This window comes from Rhinatrema bivittatum, chromosome 16 (genome assembly GCF_901001135.1).
Source record: "Rhinatrema bivittatum chromosome 16, aRhiBiv1.1, whole genome shotgun sequence".
NCBI lineage: Eukaryota > Metazoa > Chordata > Amphibia > Gymnophiona > Rhinatrematidae > Rhinatrema > Rhinatrema bivittatum.
Genome location: NC_042630.1, coordinates 57,162,354 through 57,185,729, shown reverse-complemented (window position 1 = coordinate 57,185,729; position 23,376 = coordinate 57,162,354). Strand labels below are relative to the sequence as shown.

The 23,376-nt window shown below is 43.7% G+C and overlaps 1 protein-coding gene across 1 annotated transcript; it reads left to right on the top strand.

The window, feature by feature from the left end:
- Nucleotides 1–1,872: 1,872 nt before the first annotated feature.
- LOC115077714 (vomeronasal type-2 receptor 26-like) lies at nt 1,873–20,538 on the top strand. Its single transcript, XM_029580001.1, has 3 exons — nt 1,873–2,433; nt 6,913–7,039; nt 19,643–20,538. The coding sequence occupies exons 1-3, from the start codon at nt 1,873–1,875 to the stop codon at nt 20,536–20,538; spliced, it is 1,584 nt and encodes a 527-aa protein (XP_029435861.1).
- The last annotated feature ends 2,838 nt before the right edge of the window (nt 20,539–23,376 follow it).

The following is a 23,376-nucleotide window of genomic DNA, read 5'->3' as shown; positions in this document are numbered from 1 at the left end:
TCCGGCGCGGCTGCGAGTGGCCACTGCCTCGGGAGTCCGTTGGTTTACGGAGCCGGCTGCGGTGCAAAAATATCTGGCGGACCGGGGCAGTGCTCCTGCACTGCCTGAAGGCCTCTCATGATTAGAGGCTGAAGCAGTGGTGGATAAGTGCTGTGAGCTTTGTTCTGTATGTCTAGTTGCTGGCTCCCTTTAATCTCGGGCATGACTTTCAATGTGACTGGTTCGGGGATTTCCCACTTGGGCGGCGTGCCTTTCTGCTCGACGCAGAAGCAGATCAGGACTATAGCCTCCTGTGCTATGATTGTGCAAACCCCGGTCCCTTTTTACCTGGGCGGCAGTGACTAACTTCCAGGGGAGCCGAGTTCCGTGGCTGCCCTAATGTTGGGTTTTTTTTATGTGTATTGCTGCTTTCTGGGTTTACACTGTTCATTGCTGGGGTTAGAACTGTGGATGGGGGAGGGGGGGAGGGCTGAAGAGCATCGATGGTGATCTCCGTGGCTCCCCTATGGAGCGCTTGGTGGGGTATGATTCTTATAATTGTTGGGGTGGGATGGGGGGAAGGGAAGGTGATGGGGGGGGAGGTCAGGGAATTAGGGGGAGTTCCTGCTCTTGGTCTAGGATGTTGGGGATATTCATCAGATTTAATAGGGAATCTACTAACTTGCTTCGTTTTGGGCGAATATTGTGTGGGGGTCTTGGCTGGGAGGACCGCCACACGCTCATGCATGTAATGATTTTTGCTGTTTATTTCCTGAGACTTTATTCTTAATTAATGGCGACGAAGTCTTGTAGGGTGTTCTCCTGGAATGTTTGTGGCATAAACTCGCCCATAAAAAGGGCAAAGCTATTACAGGTTTTACAGAAGAAATCAGCTGACATAGCTTTCTTCAAGAAACGCATCTGAGTGATGTGGAACATCAAAAGCTGCGGCGCCAGTGGGTGGGTGACGTGTATTATGCTTCTGCCACAACTAGGTCAGCGGGTGTAGCCATTTTATTTCGTAAATCTTAATTACTACAGGTCCACAAGGAAATTAAAGACCCTCAGGGTCGCTATCTTATACTGGAGGTTGAAGTGAACCAACGCCGACTAATACTTTGCAATTTATATGCTGGAGTTTTTTCAAAACCTTTATGGTCACTTACTCCCTTACTTGGAGTATGACTTGATCTTGTGGGGGGGGGGACTTTAATTTGGTTAAAGATCCACATCTAGACAGGATAAGTTCCACGGGCAGGGACACAAATCCTGGCAGGGGTATTCGGTTTTTGGAACGTGCTCTGCACCTAGTAGATACCTGGAGGGTATTACACCCTACAGAAAAGATGTTCACGCATATCTCCAGGGCCCATTCCACGCAATCTCGACTCGATTATTTCCTGGTGAGTGACCGTCTTTTCTCTAAAATCATATGCACTGATATTGAGGATGTAACAGTGTCCAACCACGTACCCATATGGTTGGACGTGGCCGGGTCCACCGATCATTCTGTGGGCCGGCTCTGGCGTTACCCCTATTTTATGGCTAACGACATGGCATTCCAAGAGCATTTACGTTCCAAATGGGCCGAATATCTTCACTTTAATGAACTGCATTTGGGTGACCCGGTGCTATTCTGGTTTACAGCAAAGGCAGTCCTGAGGGGGAATATCATCTCCTATTTAGTACACAGATGGCGATGTTTAGACAAGCAATTGTTGACGTTGAGCGAGCAATTACGCCGGACCCGATCTCTGCTTCTGCAGGCCCCATCTGGGGTTAATTGGGAGAGATACTTTGCCCTCCAGAGTACTATAAACACTTTACTACATCAGAGGGCTAGCTTGTTATAAATTTCAATTGTTTTAATACTGTAATAAGCCGGGGAGAATGATGGCGAACCTGCTTAAATCCCACCGCGCATCCCGCTATATAGCGGCCTTGTGCTCTTCGACGGGCGTTCTCCATCATGATACCTCAGCCATCCTTAACTCTTTTCGGGAGTATTATGGGAAACTTTACTCTTCTGAATTTCAGGACTCAGCAGCCAGTGAATGCTTCTGTGATGTGCTGAATCTCCCGTGTCTAACTACTGAGCAAAATCTTCGGCTTAATAGCCCTATTACGGCTGAGGAGATCCAGCTGGTGATTAAAACTGCTCAACGTTACAAAGCACCGGGCCCCGATGGTTACATGGCTGAATTCTATCAGACACTGATAGATGCTGTTGTTAATCCCATGACTAATATGTTTAATGCCTTGGTGGCTAAGGGTTCCTATCCCGCCCATTTAAATACTGCACACATTACGCTAATTCCTAAGTCAGGGAAGGACCCACAGCAACCGGAGTCCTATCGCCCAATCTCTCTGCTAAATGTGGATCAAAAATTTTTGGCAAAAATCATGGCGGACCGGTTGGCGGAGATCATGCGGACACTTATTCATTCGGGCCAGGTGGGTTTCGTCTGGCGCCAATTTGCAGTAACAAATATTAGGAAAGTGTTAATCGCCATGGCCTTATGTCAACAGGCTAATGAACCCTACTTGGTGATAAGCTTTGACGCTGAAAAAGTGTTCGATCGGGTGGAATGGAAGTACCTTTTTGATGTTCTGGGCTGGATGGGGTTTACAGGATTTTTTATGCAGGTGCTGCGGTTGCTATATACGGATCCCAGGGCTATTATACTTGGCAATTAATCCCAGTCAGCTCCATTTTTTATACAACGAGGTACGCGGCAAGGGTGTCTGCTTTCTCCATTACTCTTTTTACTAAGCTGGAACAATTGCTCTTGGCTATCCAAGACACATGTACGATTAAGGGGGTAAGATTCCAGGGTGCCACTTTCAAATCCATGGCCTTTGCCGATGATATTTTAGCATTTTTAACTAGTCCGAAGCAATCACTCCTGGCAATGCTTAGTCTTTTCCAGGAATTTGGTGCATTTTCTGGGTTTAAACTTAACCAGGGTAAGTCTGAGGCCTTGGCGTATCCGGCCTCATTGCGGGAGAACTGGGGTTCACCCTTCCTTCTACTCTGGGTGAAACTTAAACTTAAATATCTTGGTATCTATCTACCGATGGTACTACCCAATTTGTATGCTTGCAATATACAACCATTATCTTTGATGGGGCGCTTAAATTTATTTAAGATGCTACTGCTTCCTAAGTGGCTTTATTTATTTCATAATGTCCCACTATTGTTTAAAAATGCTGATCGGCAGAAACTGGAACGGGCAATGGGGGTGTTCCTGTGGCGTGGGGGGAAAGCGAGAATCCCTTTTCAATGGCTAAAGATCAAATGGGGGAAAGGTGGCTTGGGAGTGCCAGATATGCGGTTTTACAATATTGCCAGTATTCCCCGTTTAGTTCGGGACTGGCTGGTAGGGGACTCAAGCTATATAGCTATGTCAGCTGAACGAACCCTGACTGCTCCTTTGGACCCGTGTTATGTTTTACAAGCGGAATCCATGAAATTGACTTTCTCACCCTTGATTTTGATGCTGGTGTGCCCTTTCAGGGCTGCGTGGAAGCTGGCCACCAAGTTGCTAAAATTGCCTAGCCGTTCAACCTTCTGGCTGCCGATCAAGGGAAATTTGGAGTTCCTGGCCGGCTCTCAGACTGCGGGGTTCAGAGAGTGGTATGCTAAAGGAGTCAGGCTTCTGGGACATGTCATGGATGGGCAGGGGCACCTTTTTTCCTATCAGTCTCTACTCACACAATATGGCCTGTGCGGATCCCAGGTGTTCTCATACCTACAAATTAGGCACAATGTGCCCTCACTACCACTAGAAGTGATGCAACCCCAAGACTTTATTATCCAGGAAGAGCTTTTGTTTTGCGAGGGCGGAAGAGCCCCAGTTTGGCTCATTATTATCGAAAGCTTCAGGGGCACACCTCGAATTCCATCTGTGAGTTATTGACTAATAGGTGGAATGCCAAATCGCAGGTTTCACTTACAGCGGCTCTGCTGGGAGTTTGTTTCAGCACGCTCTCTAATGTATTGACAAACATGTATTACAGAGAGATGCAATACAAATTTTTATGGCAAGTGTATATCCCACCAGTCATTGCAAAACATTTTGACCCGACAATTTCTGGTTTATGTCTGAAATGTAAATTGGTCCCTGGTTCTTTGATGCACATGCTTTGGGAATGTTCTTTTGCCGGTGTCTTTTGGGGCAGGATCTTGCGGTATTTGGGTCGACTGTTGGGCCTTCCACTGACCCCGTCAATACACTTGGTACTGTTTGGCCGTATTCCTGGGACATTGTTACGAAGGATAGGCCCACGCCGGTTGCTGTGCAAGGCCTTCTGTGTCGGGAAAAAGATTATTCTTCTTGGATGGAGATCCACGGACCCACTCTCCTACTGGACCTGGAGGGCTCATTTTCATACTATGATGCAAATGGAGCGACAAGCAGCCAAAACATCACCCCGTCATCAGAAGGCTTTTCTTCAGATCTGGGAACCCTACATACAAAACTTGCCACGCAGAATTAGAAGCCTCATTCTAAATGCTTAAGCCTGTTCATGTGCCCAATTATACCTGTATCCCTTGCTTCGGATGAAGGTGGATCAAGAGCAGAGAGGGTAGGGGGGAGAGGGGTGGGTGGGAGGGAAGGTTGAGAGGTACGGGGAGATAACTTGGAAAATGTGGTACATAACATTTGATGATCTATTTTCAGAAGCTTTGCCTATGGTTTTTGTTCAGGGGCTGACTATTCGCCCATGGTTTCTTTGATTGTATTGCGAAGCTTCTTTCTTCTTATCAATAAAAATGTTTGAACATAAAAAAAACAGCATTATGATAAATAGGGCTGGCACTGGGTAAACTGCATCACCCTTATTTAGAAATGAATATAGGAAATAACTCACAGCTGAATTGTAGAGCTGAAGACAGGAATCATTGTAAATACAAAATGTATGTGCTTTATAGGGGTGTGCATTCATTTTGAACTTAAATGTAAAACGCTACTTATTTTTTTTTTTAACTTAAAAAAGTGATGAGGCGAAAACGATCGGATTTCCAACGTATTCAACATAGCTATGTTGAATACGTTGGAAATCGCGATTGTTGATCCAAAATAAAAATTTAAACCCCTCACCTTCCTTAATCCCCCCCCAAAGACTTACCAAAACTCCCTGGTGGTCCAGCGGGGTCAGGACGCCATTTCTGCCATTTCTGAACTCCTTTGCGAGGAGCACGTGACGTCGGCGTCACGTCGGAGTGACGCAGCGTCACGTGATTCCCCGCGGGTTCGCTCCGGCACCCTCATTCGACCCAAAAGGAACTTTTGGCCAGCTTGGGGGTGTCAGGAGGCCCCCCCAAGCTGGCCAAAAGTTCCTTTTGGGTCGAACGAGGGTGCCGGAGTGAACCCGCGGGGAATGACGTGACGCCGCGTCACGTGCTCCTCGCAAAGGAGTTCATAAATGGCAGAAATGGTGTCCTGACCCCGCTGGACCACCAGGGAGTTTTGGTAAGTCTTGGGGGGGGATTAAGGAGGGTGAGGGGTTTAAATTTTATTTGCACATATGGACGTAGACTCAACTTATGGAATTCTCCATATGTCCATATTGACCGCAAATGGGACCCCCTTTCGACTTATGGACTTATGAACATAAACTTTTGCTCTGCACATCCCTAGTGCTTTATTCATTAAAGCTAGAATCTGGTGTGTGTTCCCAACATTTTGGGTGGAAATGCTTCCTGAAATTTTCTCTCCCCTGCTGTGCACTTTCTGTGTAGCACAAGCAATAGCTGTCACTCTGCTTTTTAATGCTGCTTTTGGCACATTCAGATGTTTATGCCATGATGCTCCTGAGTGTGTTGAAATAAATGATACGAATAACGAGCAGCAGCTTATTGAAGAAGCTAAAGAAGGAAGTTGTGATGATTGAAGACATGGAGATGATCAAGAAATGTATTAGTGCTTCTGCACATTAAAGATATCTGAAGCAGTAAAAAAAAAAAAAAAAAAGATGGCACCGACCATCTTTAAAATGGCCCTTAGCTTCCCCCACCCTCCCGACCCCCCAAAAATATTTTACAGGTACCTGGTGGTCCAGTGGGGATCCCGGGAGCGATCTCCAGCTCTCGGACCGTTGGCTGCCACTAATAAAAATGGCACCGATGGCCTTTGCCCTTAACATGTGACAGGGTATCCGTGCCATTGGCCGGCCCCGTCACATGGAGGGAGCACTGGATGGCCGGCGGCATCTTTAAAAATGGCACCGGCCATCCAGTGCTCCTACCATGTGACAGGGGCTGGCCAATGGCACGGATACCCTGTCACATGGTAAGGGCAAAGGGCCATTGGCGCCATTTTTATTAGCACAGCCGATGGCCTGAGAGCTGGAGATCACTCCCCGCGCCCCCCACTGGACCACCAGGTAATTTTAAAATGGTTTTGGGGGTTCGGGAAGCAAAGGGGTCATTTTTAAAGGGTCGGGTGGGTTTTTTGCTTATCGGCTCGGGCGCAGCCAATAAACAAAAAAAAAAACAATCGTGCCAGACTATTAAAATTGTAAGATTTGAATCGGAACCAGAACCGAACCGATTCAGGTTCCGATTCACATCTCTAGAAATTATCACAAACAATTGTATTCTCTTACCAGCTAATGGTAATTTGACTGCTAATAGAGGAAACAGAAATATTGTTACATGCTTTGATGCCAATTCTTTTATTTCAAAGTTCAACTATAGCTTTTGTTCACAGGAAATAATTCATTCCCAGCTAAACTGAAACCTCTGATTCCAGATGGAAAGGTGTTTCACATTTTATATTTTATCAAAGACGGCTCATAGGTCACAACCATAAACTGTTGAGTACTTTGAACTGGAATTCAAAATAAATGGTTTGAGTTGGCATATATGTGAATTGAAAGTAGAGAAAATTATAGCCCAAGTTACCAGATGTTTTTCTCAATATTTAGACACCTCCACAGTCCAAATGCAGTCAGAGTTGTCCTCCAGGATTCAGGAAATTAACAAGTAAAGAAAAACCCATCTGCTGCTATGATTGTATTCCTTGTCCAGATGGAGAGGCCTCCAACCAGACTGGTAGGTGATATGATGTAAAATGTGAAGGGTTCATGACTGTAAATTCTTCAATTTGACCACTGATATAAAACTCAAAGGTCTTCAAAAGCTTATGAAAAAGATCAAATTCCCATATAGCATGCTCAATTATTCCCTGGTAGGTTTCATGTTTTTTTATATAAAAAAATATAACAGTTATTATAGTTATGGTTGTACTGAATGCGTTGGTAGTTTACAATGAAATTATAAATTCAAGTATAAGACCCTGTCCACTAAGGTCTGCTACAGAGTAGACAGTCCTGAGAGAGTAGAGAGTGAGAAGTGATCTGAGAAACCTCAAAGAGTGGATTATATTTTGACAGAAAGGTTTCACTGCCATGAAGTGCAGAGTCAGGTCTTTGGGCTACAACAATCACATGAGCTGTATTTCATGGCAGCTGAAGGACTGATGTACATGAACCAAGAATAAGACTTTGGGCTGATCTGAATGTGGTGAAACAATGTGGCAAGGCAGTGACTGAGGCCAGAGCAATGCTGAGCTGCAGAGAGAGAGGAATAAGTAGCAAGAAAAAGGAGGTGATCATGCCAGTGTGCAGGTCATTGGTGAGGCCTCAAATGGAGTTTCATGACGAGCTCTGGAGCCTATGTCTCAAAAATGATAGAAACAAGATGAAAGCCATCCAGGCAACCAAAATGGTATTTATTTATTTATTTATTTAAACATTTTTTATATACCGGGGCACGTTAAAAACATCACCTCGGTTCACAATGTAACGTAACATAGCAACCAGCTTTACAATAATTTAATGTAATGCAAACAGTAAGAAAACTAAGTCAACTTCATATAAGAGCATAAGATATGCCATACTGGGTTAGCCAAAGAGTCCATCAAGCCCAGCATCCAGTGTCCAGCAGTGCTAATCCAAGTCACAATTACCTGGCAAGTACCCAGCATGTTCCCAAATACATCCCAAGCACTGCTGTCTGCATCAATGGTGGGGGTGGAAGGGAATTGGAACCAAAAAGTTACTTATAAGGGCCAAGAGTAACAGATAAGCATGAAAACAAATAGGTATGAAAGCTTGCTGGGCAGATTGGATGTGCCGTTTGGTCTTCTTCTGCCGTCACTTCTTTGTTTCTATAAGTTTCTATGTTTCTATAAGCTACTATTCCTTTTTTATTACTAGCAGTTGATGGACTTCTCCTCTAGGAACTTATCCAAACCTTTATAAACCCAGTCACACTAACTGCCATAACCACATCTTCTGGCAATGAATTCCATAGCTTAACTTTGCTTTGAGTGAAAAATAATTTTCTCTGATTTGTTTTAATTTTTTTTTTTAATTCTTTATTTATACAATTTTAAACAATACAGACAGCAATATCCGCTTGCCATTTGAAACAGGTGCAAGAAAATAAACAATAGTACAAGAGATAGTATTATTTTACCACTCTATATAGACAGTATTATCTCTGTTATAAAGAAATAGAACCATTGCGTGTTAATAACATGAGCAAAATAAAGTAAATTGTTTATCAGAAATATTGTGGTTCCTTTTTCATAATTATTTAACTCGGACAGGATACAGTAACAGGTATTCTGGCATCAAGAAACTTACGTAACTCTAAAGGTTCAAAGAACACATACCTTTCCTGCTGGTATTTTACCACACACTTACTAGGATAATATAACATATGCTGAGCACCAATAGAATTTAGTTCAGGATTCATTTGAAGAAAATGCTTTCTGCGTAGCTGAGTCATCCTAGTTATGTCAGGGTATGTCCAAATTTTTTGATTTAAGTATAATTTTTCCCTGTTTATTAATGCTAGTTTTAATATCTTATCTCTATCTCCACTATTCTGAAATTTCACACACAGTGTGCCACGATATTCTACTTGATCAGTCATTGACTGTTCCAAAAAGGCCGTCAAATTGCCTACTTCTGATTGTTCTCTGATTTGTTTTAAATGAGCTACTTGCCAACTTCATGGAGTTGCCCCCAAGTCCTTCTATTATCTGAGAGAGTAAGTAACCAATTTACATTAACCTGTTCAAGTCCTTTCATGATTTTGTAGACCTCTGTCATATCCCCCCTCAGCCGTCTCTACTCCAAGATGAAAAGCCCTAACCCCTTTAGGCTTTTCTCATAGGGAAGTCATTCCATATCCATTCCACTTATCACTTTGTTCGCCCTTCTCTGTACTTTCTCCAGTGCTACTATATCTTTTCTGAGATGCGGTGACTAGAATTGTGCACAGTATTCAAGGTCTGATCTCACAGAGGCATTATGACATCCACTGTGTTACTTGTCATTCCCTTCCTAATAATTCCTAACATATTTTTTAATATATATGGTATCTAAACAGAAAGACATATGAGATGAGACTGAAGGACCTAAGTAGGTATATTCTGGAGGAGAGAAGAAGCAGTATTAATGGCATTAAGGCACATGAATTTAAGCTTCTCCAATGGTAAAGAAGCTGAAGAACTAGGGGTCATGATATGAATCTTCACAGGAGGGAGGAGCAATGCCAGCAAATATTGCTTCATCCAAACAGTGGTGGATGCACGGAATGCCTTCCTTGAAGAGTTGGAGTGGAAAAAGAATGAGGACAGACTTCAAAAGGATGTAGAATAAACACATAGGATCCCTTGTAGCTACATGAGGGAAATCAAGACATCTAGCAATATGTGGTAACTTTTGGTATAACATTTTGGCATGGGGTAACCTGCACAGAGCAATTTGCTAGGCATACTGGTATTACTGGATTGACCAGTTGTTTTTTTTTATCTAGCATCATTTATTATGTTACTATTATGTTATGAGGGCTTAGTTATAGTTTGCATATTTCAGCATGTGTTAAGGCTTATCATTTTTTTATAACTTTTATCAGTGTATACAATATATATATTTCTATGATATTTGGTTGATGTACTGAGAGAATTGTTATTTTTGAGGACATTTTCAAAATATTTCTGTGGATAAAATTGGACATTCTAGAGTAAATTTTCAAAGGTTATATGTGAAAAAAATGTTCATATACACTTGGGGTAGATTTACAAACAAGGCGCGTTGGCGTACTTTTGTTGGCGCTCCAGGCGCAAACAAAAGTATGCGGGATTTTAGTAGATACACGCGGAGCCGCGCGTATCCGCTAAAATCCTGGATCGGCGCGCGCAAGGCTATCAATTACGTATAGCCGGTGCGCGCCGAGCCGCGCAGCCTACCCCCGTTCCCTCTGAGGCCGCTCCGAAATTGGAGCGGCCTCGGAGGGAACTTTCCTTTGCCCTCCCCTCACCTTCCCCTCCCTTCCCCTACCTAACCCACCCGCCCGGCCCTGTCTAAACCCCCCCCCCCCTTACCTTTGTCGGAATATTTACGCCTCCCGGAGGGAGACGTAAATCCCCGCGCGTCAGCGGGCCTCTAGCGCGCCGGGACGCAACCTGGGGGCGGGTCCGGAGGGCACGGCCACGCCCACGGACCGCCCCGGGCCGTAGCCACGCCCCCAGGCCTGCCCCCGGAACGCTCACGACATGCCCCGAAAACGCCGCGCGGTTCATGCCCGCCCCCGACACGCCCCCCTCAGAAAACCCCGGGACTTACGCGAGTCCCGGGGCTCTGCGCGCGCCGGTAGGCCTATGTAAAATAGGCTTACCGGCGCGCAGGGCCCTGCTCGCCTAAATCCGCCCAAATCCTGGCGGATTTAGGCGAGCAGGGCTCTTAAAATCAGCCCCTATATGTGATGAATTTGGGTAATTTGTGGGTAATTTTAAGTGTATTCCATATTTTATAAATTTGTCACATATGGACCTAAGACTGTATCTCAAAAAGGATAGAGACAGGATGGAAGCAGTGTCGAGAAGGGAGACCAAAATGGTGTAGGGTCTGTATCAGAGGACCTATGAGGAGAGGCTGAAGGATCTAAATATGCATACTCTGGAAGAGAGAAGGTGCAGGGGAGATATGATTCAGATACTCAGATACCTGAAAGATGTTAATGATGCACACACTTTGAACCTTTTCTACTGGAAAAGAAACAGTAGAACAAGGAAACACGAAATGAAACTCCAGAGGGGATGACTCAAAACTAACATAGGAAATATTTCTTCTCAGAGAGGGTGGTGGATGCTTGGAATACTCTTCTGGAGGAAGTGGTAAAGTAGAAAACAGTCAACAAATTCAAAGTGGCATGGGCTAAACACTGTGGATCCCTAAAGGCTAGAGGACGGAAATGAAGAAGCGGGTGCATGGGGTTAACCTGCATGGAGCAGCAGTTACTACACTTAACAGAAGGCATAGGGATTACTACCATCAATCAATAGCCTTGATGGTTTTGACACAACTGCAACATCACTCCCTGTTTTGATAGCGGGGGGTGGGTGGGAAAGGGGAATTGGATACAGACAACAACCAACATGGGCCCTGGCTTTTATGATCTGGGGTACTGACATGCAGACATAAGAGGGAAGTAGAGGGTAACGTCTATGGCCAAGTCCCAAAGCAAAGAATGGCAAGCAGCATTGTCTGAATTATCAAGAAGGCTCCTCCTCCAGTAAAAATATTGCTAGCAGTAATTAATTGGTTTTAAAGTTATTTGGTTTTAATTGATTGTATATATTAGTACTCATCATAAGACTTGGGGGTCTCCTGTATGCAGCAGCAGATGCTACCATGAGAAGCTGGCAGGGCAGATGGGATGGTACATCTGATCCTTTTCTGCCATCATTTCTATACTACTATGTTTAAAATCATCTAAAATGCACAAAGCACAAACAATATATTAAGCAAATCATGAACCAAATAATAAAACCAATGAACAGATAACACACAACATATATCAAAAGATTTAAAAATAAAGAAAAAGCCATTTTGAAATAATGGGCTTTTAGCTGCTTTCTGAAAGGTTTATAATCTGGTATTGTATAGAGCTGTAAAGGTAGCTCATGCCAAAGAGTAGGCTCCACCACTGAAAAAACTCAATTGTGAATAGATTGAAGATTTGGGGGAAAACCTCAAACTGAAATATGTAGTGTCCTTCAGAGGACAGTAGTAGCATCTGAGGACATTGATCAAAAAGACACTGGGGTTATATAGGAATTACACAAGAAAGGGTTAGAAAGGAGGAAAGACAGGTCAGTAGAAGATGTGTATTCTACATCACCTCCAGTGAAATCATTTCTGTGGCTAGGTTTAGAGCCCATTCAGGAAGCAAATGCCCAACATCAGAATCTGGGTAGAATCCAGCAACCCCTCTAGATGATGGTTAATAGGGATGTGAATCGGGCTTCAGACGATTGAAAATATCGGACGATATTTTCAAAATCGTCAGAAATCGGAGGCTCCCGATAAGAGAACCCCACAATTGTGTTCCTGTGGTTCTCTTATCGTTTTCGTGGAGGGCGGGAAAAATGGCACACCAAAACAATCCCTAAACCCACCCCGACCCTTTAAAACTGTTCCCTTAGCTTCCCCCATCCTCCTGAACCCCCCAAAACTTTTAACAAGTACCTGGTGGTCCAGTGGGGGTCCCGGGAGCCATCTCCAGCTCTCGGGCCGTCGGCTGCCACTTATCAAAATGGCGCCGATGGCCCTTTGCCCTTACCATGTGACAGGGTATCCATGCCATTGACTGGCCCCTGTCACATGGTAGGAGCACTGGATGGCCCCTGCCATTTTTAAAGATGGCGCCGGCCGTCCAGTACTCCTACCATGTAACAGGGCCTCTTCTGGGTAAACCTATTTGCTTTAAGCTAATGCATACCTGGGTGGCTTGTTGAGATAACCCAAACCATTTAGGATTTGATGGCAGTGGGTGTAATTCACCCAGCTGTTTCCTCTTCAACAGCTCAGTATGTCCTCTTCAACTGCTCAGTATGCCCAGTCAAACTTCTAATGGCACTTGAAGAATGACTATTGAATACAGAGAGCAGAATAAGCATGCTCAACCATTAGCAAGTGCTTATCCTGATGTGATTACTTTAATTGGCAGGAATCAGTAACTTGAAAGGGCTGTGGCATTAGATCTCTCTGTTTTTTATATTAATCAATGAAATTAGTCAAAATCTATTTGCATTCTCATGTGAAGGCAGACAGTACACTTTTACAAGGCTACTGAATAAATATTTACATAATCCCACCCTGTGTCATGGGCTAATTGCTTAAGACCTGGGAAAATCCAAATAGCAAAATTCCTCTCTATATTGGAGGCTACCAATTCTATTCATGTCCCTGTAAGGGCAGCAGGGGATGATGGGTACACCAATTGTAACCACAAGGATTTCCACTCAATCAATATGCATATTGTCTCAAAGGCCAAGGGGATAATCTTCCAAGTTATTGCCAGATTTCTGGTATCCAGTCATATTATCTACATCTACTCTCAGTCAGAAATTAATGATCATTTCCAGGAAAAGCACATCACCAGGAGCTGGCTTTCAGGTAAGAATACACGTATCACTACCACCACACAGCAACTAGCATCTTCTTTTTGTCTCCTACCTATCTAGGTAGAGTGACAACATTGGTCCAAGAGGACTGCTCTAACCTTGTCAAAAGAATTACCACACTGCCCAACACTAAGGGTTTTCTGACTCCGCTCTTCTCTGTTTTTTTACTACAGTTGATAGAGGATATCTACACAAAACTTGGCTCATTATCCCATTGCATAATCCATAGACTACTGCTGATGTTTGTTACAACAGAGACCATGAGCAGACCAGGACTATCATAGAGAGACCCTTTGATCTAATCAAAACATGTTTCAGATCTGAGGGATGTTTTCTTTACAACCTTGCTAAGGTCCCTGGGATCTTTCTACCTTCGATATGCATCATAACGTTGTCAAATTAGAGGTCTGTCTACTTCACAGGGACATAAAATCATCTGACAAAGAAGAGGAGGAGATACATTACCAGAGATTCATCACCAGATTCAACAGCAGGTACTACAGGAAAGGAAGACGAAGGTGCATGTATTTATATGGAGTGCTTTATGTGTGGATTTGTTAGGATCGTGGACCCTTGGGCCATTTGCGACTGCAGGTGTTGTGCTGTGGAGACCCACAGTGAGCGTCGCAGCCAGAAGGCAACGCTGAAAAGAGATTCCGAAGAAGGCTTCATCACTGGATGTCCGAGGTCCCCCCAGGAGGAGCCCGTAGGGACCAAGACCTCTTGGACTTAGGCGGGACCCTATGCGACCAATGATCCAGGAAACAGCCGAAGAGATGGAAGATGAGGACAGCAGGGCCCAGGAGGCTAGAAGAGTCTTCACCCTCGGAAGGACGTGGCTCCCCCGGGAGGAGCCCGTGAGAGCCCGAGCCGCTGGGACTTAGGAGAATCCTCCAGGCCAATAAGAACTGGATACCTGTTGGCAAAGGGGAAGCTGAAGTCGGCGTCGAAGAATGAAGCCTGGGTCAGAAACCAGAAGTCAGACGTTGCAAGTAGTCAGGAACTGGGAAGCAGTAAACACAACTAGATCCTCCGAAGAGTGAACCTCCTTGCAAGGCCCCGTCCTAGTAAAGCTGCAGGGTTTAAATACCCTGCAGCATCTGATGTCATCTGGTGCGTCCTCCTCGTATTTCCCATGCTGGCCCCTTTAAGGCTCCAGCTCCCAGGCCCTTGCGTGCCTAGGGGGTGGGGCCAAGCACGTTGGGTCGGCGGCATCTCCCTCACACAGGGAGAGCCACGGCAGGACGCTGGTCAGGCCTACCAGGCCAAAGAGGAGTCCGTTCGGGCCGGGCCAGCCCCGAGGTAGAAGGAAGGACAGCGGCACGGCCTGGTCCCGTAACAGGATTATATTTAAAATTTACATTAAAAAATATATATTGCTTCCTTGGCTGCCTCCATTTTCATGGTAGATCCTCAGCTGCCTCAGCCTACCCCAATATTGTATTCTTCCACAGCAGTGTCCAATCACAGCTAATGTTGCCCTCAGAGAGACCTGGAGTCTCTGAGGCTGCTGAGAAGGTGACCTCAGAGCAGTTGTGTGCATCTCATCTTCCTTCACCTTGGTCCTCAGAGAGGGAAAGAACATCTGTCTGTGGTGGTGGTACTGGTGAAGCTGGCATAGGAGTGGGTGATGGGGCCACAATAGGAAGTGGAATCAGAATGGATAGTGATGGAGCAATTGATGAGCCAAGCAGACCTATGATCTTGGGCTGCACTATCCAGGATGGTGGTGCTGCAAAGACTGGTGGGGGCTGCTTCCATGGAGGCATTACAAAGTAGAGAGCTACAGCTGACAGGGATTCATAAGTTGTAGGATCTCCATCCACACAACAGTCTGAGATCTGATTACTTTTCTAATTACTGCATCTGTCAAAGAATTAGGTCATTTTCAGCAACAGATCAATTTTTTTTTATCCACATCTTCAATTCCTTATGGAATATAATCCTTCTATATTGTTCTTTCCTGAAACCAGCTGATGTTTAGGGACCATACCATCAGTATATCAATTCATTGTAAAAGTTGCAGAATGGAACAACTAAATAAACTAGCTTTCAAAGTTTAAGTTTACCTATCAGTCAATTTCTGTGTCTTATGAGATTGTATTCAGATGAACCAAAATTCAAACATCAGGCTCGAAATATCATGGAACATTTTTTCAATAGAGAGTTTCCACTTCAACGGATTAAATCAAGGTATAAAAGAACACTATATGCCAGTCGTGATTTGCCTTTGGAATACCTATCTTCTAGGGAAGATGCTTATCCAAAATGTGTGCTGAGACATTCCACTAGATCAAGAGACATCTCTTCTTTTATTAGGAAGCATTAGCATATTTTAACATGGCATCATGGTTTTGGGAAGCCATCTTGATTTGCCTTTACACAGGCCAGGAATGCTAAAGAAAATGTTTCCAAGGCAGTTTTATCTGGCCCATCTACAGAGTGCAGACTTCCAGTCGGTCATTTTAATTGCAGATCCTGTTTCATTGCCAGCAGATGATTACTGGAAAGGAATAATATCCAATGTCCAAACTTTTCACTGTTTTCAAGTGAGGTATTAACAATAGTGGGTAAACATGGAAGACCAAAGTACCTCTGTTTTCCAAAATAATTTTTCCAAGTGATTAACTCAAAACAAATTGTTGTTATTTAAATGACCTCATACTAGGCTCTTAGTGGTGCAACATTTGCACAATCATTTGGCTGTTATGTGCTGTTTTTATGCAGGATAGCATGTAGCATCACACTTCATATAATCATTGGTCATTCAAATATTTTTCTTTCCCATTCGTGTCAATGCACCATTGTAAGTGAATAAAATCAATTATTGAAGTTATTGCATATCTTTTGACATACTTCAAGAATCTTATGTTCTTATGTTCTTATGATCTTAATCATTCTTCAATATATCATTTTTCCACATTGCATTGTGAAAGTTCAGCTACTTAGCTTTTATTGTGAAGAAACAGTTTGACTTAGTGCCTTGAGGTATTTCTGACAAGCTGCCCGACACGGTACGTGTTTCGGTTAAACACTTTCCTCATGGGGCCATAATGGTATCAGTTCAGCGTTGTTCATCCCCGTCCTCCGGTAATAATATTCCCCAGACATCAAAGAATTAGTCACACAACCATACTGATTGTACGTCTAAGTGTATGGTGTAAGTCATTGTATCTTGCATCGGCTCGGCAGTGCGCACAAGCCCTGGGACGCGCATATGTCCTGGGGCTTCGAAAAATGGGAGGTCCGGTAGCGGGGCCGTGGGCGGGGCCATGGTCCGGTGTGGCCGAGTGCCCCGACACAGCAGCCTGTGTCAGGGCCTGGCCAGCCAGCGTGTGCAAGTTACGCCTGCCTTGGGAAGGCGTAACTTTCTCAACAAAGGTAGGGGGGGATTTAGTTAGGGCTGGGGGGTGGGTTAGATGGGTATAGGTAGAGGAAGGGAGGGGAAGGTGGGGGGTTGGAAAAAAGTTTCCTCCGAGGCCGCTCCGATTTCGGAGCGGCCTCGGAGGGAACAAGGCAAGCTGCTCGGCTCGGCACACGTAGGCTGCACAATTGTGCACCCCCCTGCGCACGCCGATCCTGGATTTTATTGGACTTAAGATTTATTAAAACATATGCAAGAGTGATATTTGTAAGCAAAGCTGAGGGGCATAGTGCAGGTGCAATGCCTGCTATTAGGAAGTTATTTTTATTCCAGTATGTATGGCTTGACTACATGATTGTGTTTCCATAAATGTTAGCTATTCAGTTAAAAGAGCATTAACAAATTATGTTATACTTAATATATATTATTTCTGTACATCATATTGAGTTTTCATAGATGGAGAAGTTTAAAATCAAGAAACAAACAAATTATTTAGGGTCCAACAAGCCATTAGAAAATGATCAGAGACCTTAAATAATAGAAGTTTACCAAATGGATCCATCTTTTCAGAGCAGGTTGATATAGACTTGGTTTTATCTATTTGCATGCATTATTAGAAGGGTTTTGAGTTTTCCAGTTTGTAAATCCTTTGGGGCAGATTTTAAAAGCCCTACGCGCGCCTAGCCTATTTTCAAAAGGCCTGGTGGCGCGCATAAAGTCCTGGGACGCACGTATGTCCCAGGGCTTGAAAAAAGGGGTGAGAATGGGGCGGGGGTGATCTGAGGCGGAGCGTGGGCATGGCCAGAGGCCTCTGTACGGATGCTGGGCAGGGGATCATGCGCCAGTACTTGGCAGGCGTAACTTCCACAACAAAGGTAAGAGGGTGGTTTTTTTGGGCTGGGGGGCGGGACAGGTAGGGGAAGGGAGGGGAAGGTGTGGGGGAAAGGAAAGTTCCCTCCGAGGCAGCTCCAATTTCGGAGCAGCCTCGGAGGGAACAGGAAAAGCCAGCAGGTCTCCCCGAGGGCTCGGCGCGCACAAGTTGCACTAGTGTGCACCCCCTTGCACGCGCAGACCCCTGATTTTATTACATGCGCACTGCTGCGCGCGCATGTTATAAAATTGGTTTTACATTTGTGCACGCTGGGTAGTGCACACAAATGTAGGCCGCGCACGTAACTTGTAAAATCTGCCCCTTAGAATGATCTCAATAAGCCACTTAGAATCCCCCCATAATTCCTCAGCTAAATGCATGCAGGAAATAAAATTTTGTGAAATATTTTGGCTTTTGGCAATCCCAAATATGCATATGTGATTGACTTCTGTTTATACAACTGCTAACTATGCTTCTGAAAAAGAATCCATAATGGACATTTCTCAGCCTTTAGCTGAACATTTAAGAAAGTCAGCCATGACTTATCCAAATATCTTATGCTACATTACAGCCACAACCAGGAAAGATAAGTTGCTGATGTCAACATAACTTTACCCAGCTAACACATGAACTCCTGAATAGAAATCTCCACTACCTACAAGTACTTTTGGTTAGCTGTGTTCAGCAACTAGTGATGAAAAGCAGTTCTAACAAACTAACATTTTCCCCTCTCCTAACCTTGCTCATAAAATGGACATTATTTTGATTGGAAAGCAATAGCTGCCAACTAAAACTGCTGCTAATTTTACTACTATCATTTATAATGTGCTCCTAGATATATGCAATTATGTAGCACTGTACAGATAATCACAAGACATAGTCCCTGCTCAGAGAGGTTTACGATCAAATCACTGAAAAATAAATTACATAAAAGAGTCAATGGGAAGTTTATTTATCACAGAGAAGTGGGTAGGATTTAAAAGCAGCCTCAAAAGGATTTATTTTTTTATTTTATTTAAACAGTTTTATATATCGTTGAATGAAAGAATCTGTCTCAAGGGTTCACAAAGAATAAAACATAATATAAAGCGAGAAAAACTGGTTGAAAAGATGAAAAAAGAATACATATTATCATATTATAAAATCTAAAACTATAACTATAAGTATAAAAACTCTCATCATTAAAATAAAATGCTACCCTTAAAAATTAGTACAGTAAGTAATAAGATTTGTTTTCACACCAGGTTTGATTGTGGTCAGAGAGGGAGCATTACTGCACCAACTCAACATGTCTAATCCAGGCATATGATGCAGCAAGGTAGAATGTACTGAGGTGAGAAATGATGGTGGAGGAGGGAGCTACAGATAAGAGTAAATTACCTGATGGACAGAGTTAAAAAGAAAGGATATAAGAGAGAAATGATAGATAATGAGGAGCTGCAGAATGAATGCATTTGAAGAAAAAAATGGAAGCTTAAACTATCTGCTGAAGCAGAGGGAGAACTAAAGTAGTGGCTTGCAAAGAGGGGATACATAGACATAGTAAGACTGAAAGAATATAAGCTGTTTGGCTACATTTTGATTAGATTGCAGTGGAGAAAGTTAGTTCAATGAGAGGCCCAATAAGATCAAGTTGCAGTAGTCTAAATGGGAGGTGTTTGAGTGGATGAGTGATGTGGTAGCATAATCAGAGTGAATGAGACAGATTATAACAATGAAATTAGGCATCTAATTGAATCTACACTATGAGGAGAAATTGTCATCTTGGGGATCTAGACATCTAAATCCAGAATTAGATGGATTGATCTCTTTGAATATTGGTTCCAAAATGTTTGGATTGTCTAATCGATATTGTAATTCAACACTGCAATATTCTTAAATATTTGAGAAGTGCATTGATGAGTGTTCAAATTTAAGGACATATTTTTTCCTTAACAGATATGGACAGCTGCTCCAGATGCCCAGAGGATCAGTGGCCCAATAAGGATAGAACTTCCTGTGTCCCAAAAGCAATTCAGTATTTGACCTATGATGAACCTTTGGGTACAGCTTTGACATTCTTCAGCATTTTCTTTTTCCTTATCACTGCTGCTATTCTGGGAATCTTCATTAATTATCGGGACACTCCTATAGTGAGAGCGAACAATCGGGACCTCAGTTATATTCTCCTTTTCTCTCTCATGTTCTGCTTCCTCTGCTCCTTGTTATTCATTGGCCGTCCTGATCAGGTGACCTGCATACTCCGACAGCCTGCCTTTGGGATTATCTTCTCCATCTGTCTCTCCTCCATACTGGCAAAAACAATCATTGTGGTCATAGCCTTCCAAGCTACCAGACCAGGAAGCAAGCTCCAGAAATGGTTGGGTTCCAGGGTCTCAAACTCTATTGTCTTTTCCTGTTCCCTTCTTCAAGTTGTTGTGTGCCTTGTCTGGTTGACCACTGCTCCCCCATTCCCATATCTTAACCTGCAATCAGAAATTGGAACAATAGTATTGGAATGTAATGAAGGGTCAATAATTTCATTTTACTGTGCCTTGGGTTATCTGGGGCTTCTGGCTGCTACCAGCTTCATAGTAGCTTATCTAGGAAGAAATCTACCTGAAGGCTTCAATGAGGCCAAGTATATCACCTTCAGCATGGTGGTGTTCTGTAGTGTTTGGGTGTCCTTCATCCCAACCTACCTGAGCACTAGCGGAAAGTACATGGTGGTGGTAGAGATATTTGCTATCCTGGCCTCCAGTGCTGGACTGTTGGGCTGTATCTTTATACCCAAGTGCTACATTATTATAGTGAGGCCTAATAGGAATCAAAGGAAGTACCTGACAATCAACTGAAATTATTAATATTTCTGAGAATTATGGCAAAGTTAATTTTGTGACAATCTGAAGTTTTGTAATTATGTATTCCCTTGAATTTTCATTAAATTCAAGAGATTCTAAAACAATAACGTGAAGAAAATAGATATAGGTGGAGAAAGGAGAATCATAATACTTGTGTCGCAGCTTGTGTATTCTTCTAGTACCTCAATACTCAAAAGGGGCAATCTTCAAATTATCTATCAGGCTCAAAGTTCGCTTTACTTTATATTGATAGACCTTATACCTAATATTCAAGATCAAGGATTTCAAATACTTTCATTCTTCAAAATTGTGTTGGGTAAAATTTGTCATGGATTTTGCAACTGCTTTGAATGTGAATAAAGTTTCTGTGGAAAAAAATACCTTGCATACACCTGAAAATACCTGCGTTATTTTCTAGGGATGTGAATCGTTTTTTGACGATTTAAAATATCGTCCGATATATTTTAAATCGTCAAAAATCGTTAGGGCCACGATACAATACCAATTCCCCCGATTTATCGTCAAAAAATCGTAAATCAGGGGAAGGGGGAGGGCAGGAAAACCGGCACACTAAAACCCCCTAAAACCCACCCCCGACCCTTTAAATTAAATCCCCCACCCTCCCGAACCCCCCCCAAATGCTTTAAATTACCTGGGGATCCAGCGGTGGTCCGGAACGGCGGCGGTCCGGAACGGCCCCCTCAATTGAATCGTGTTGTCTTCAGCCGGCGCCATTTTGCAAAATGGCCGCCGCAAAATGGTGGCGGCCATAGACCAAAACGATTCGACGCAGGAGGTCGTTCCGGACCCCCGCTGGACTTTTGGCAAGTCTTGTGGGGGTCAGGAGGCCCCCCCAAGCTGGCCAAAAGTTCCTGGGGGTCCAGCGGGGTTCCGGGAGCAATTTCCTGCCGCAAATCGTTTTCCGTATGGAAAATGGCGCCGGCAGGAGATCGACTGCAGGAGGTCGTTCAGCGGGGGTTCCGGACCGCCGCTGAACGACCGATGCCAATTATGTCCAAATGTAGCTCTAAAATAGAACAATTTGAAATCTGTAATAATTGAGCACAAAATATGAGTTTTATATTGAAAAGGAGATAATAATACCTGATCACCACAAGATACTGACTTATGCGATGCTGGTCTGTAGTCATTCGCTTAGCCGTGAGACATCTATCGGCGGCGAATGACAAAAAAGAACGCTGACTTTTAAAGAGGTAAGAAGCCCGCCAATTTGGAGGATGTGTCCTTAAAAGGGTATGTGCGTCACTAAGGGCGCCATCTTGAACAACCCACTTGTCCAAAAAAGGAAACTGACGTCAACGGGCGCCATATTGGATGTTTCTCCGTTCGGGGGAACCCAAGGGTATCCATAAATGGGCATATACGTCATGTCCAACGCCATCTCGGAGAGAGAACACAGCGCATAGATACAATTTAATGAGGAGAGAAAACATTGACACGCAGGTGCGTTACTTAGGAGGTTTAGATGAGAGTGTACCATTCTATTTTTTCATTTAAACCTAGTGGTTCCATAGATCGTGGATGATGAATCCATTGTTGTTCCCTTAAATTCAAGGCTGAAAGCCTATCTCCACCCCTCCATGATGATATTACTTGTTCTATAATGAGCCACTGTAGTTGCTCAAAATTGTGTTGTTAAGTAACACAATGTTGAACAATAGGGGCTTTAAGATCCAGATTCTTGATACGACTCCGATGTTCGTAAGTCGGATCCTGATTTTTCGTTTGGTTCTACCTACATATATTTTTTGACATGGGCAGAGAAGTCCATAGATTACAAACTTGGAATTGCAGTGAACAGAATGTCTGCGTGTGATGCGTATGTGGGTATTGGGGTCTTGCCATTCAATACCTGTAATAGCTTGACTACAAAAACTGCAATTCCCGCACTGTGTCTGTCCAGGGGATCCAATTGTCTGATCAAGATCTTGGGTGGCACGAACCACCTGTTGTCTAATGTTAATGCCCCTGCTGTATGCAAACATGGGAGATGTAGCAAAGATCTGATGAGGGCTTAAAACATGCCAATTCCGTTGGATGGATTGTCTAATCTGTTGGGTAAGATTAGTGTGTTCAGGGACGCAAATTAAGGCCAAAGTCTGTTTCTTGCTCTTATATTGTAAGAGGGATTCACGGGGGGAAAACTTGGCCCTTTTGAAAGTCCTCTTGATGGTGCCCGTGGGGTATCCTCTCTCTCAGAATCTTTCACTCAGGGTGATGCTTTGTTGCAAAAAATCTTGCGGGTCAGAGCAAATCCTGCGAATGCAGAAAAACTGACCCACAGGGAGTCCTTCCTTAAACCTGCGTGGGTGGTGACTTTCAAATTTTAAAAAACTGTTTCTATCAGTGGGTTTTCTGAAAAGAGATGTTTGAATACCACCTGCGCTTTTAGAAATGAGTATGTCCAAAAACGATAATTGATGTTTGTCGAATGTCATAGAAAATTTTAAATGGGGGTTAGAGGAATTTAACCATGTATGAAACTCGGCGAGTTGTTTTTCCGAGCCATGCCAGATGAAAAATATGTCGTCTATGTATCTAGACCACTGGGTAACAAACTTGAAGAGAGGGGAGGGATATATTACTGTTTCCTCAAATTTTGAAACATATAAGTTGGCGATGTCGGGGGCAACTGGGAACCCCATCGCAACTCCGTGGATCTGGAGATAATATTCCAGCTGGTAAGAAAAGTAGTTGTTAAAAAGCACAAGCTCCAATAACGACACAAGGAATTCAGTGGGAATGCGTTGGGGACGTACACGATTACTTAGGACGTCTTTGCCCAGCATTAATGCTTCCTCTTGTGGGACG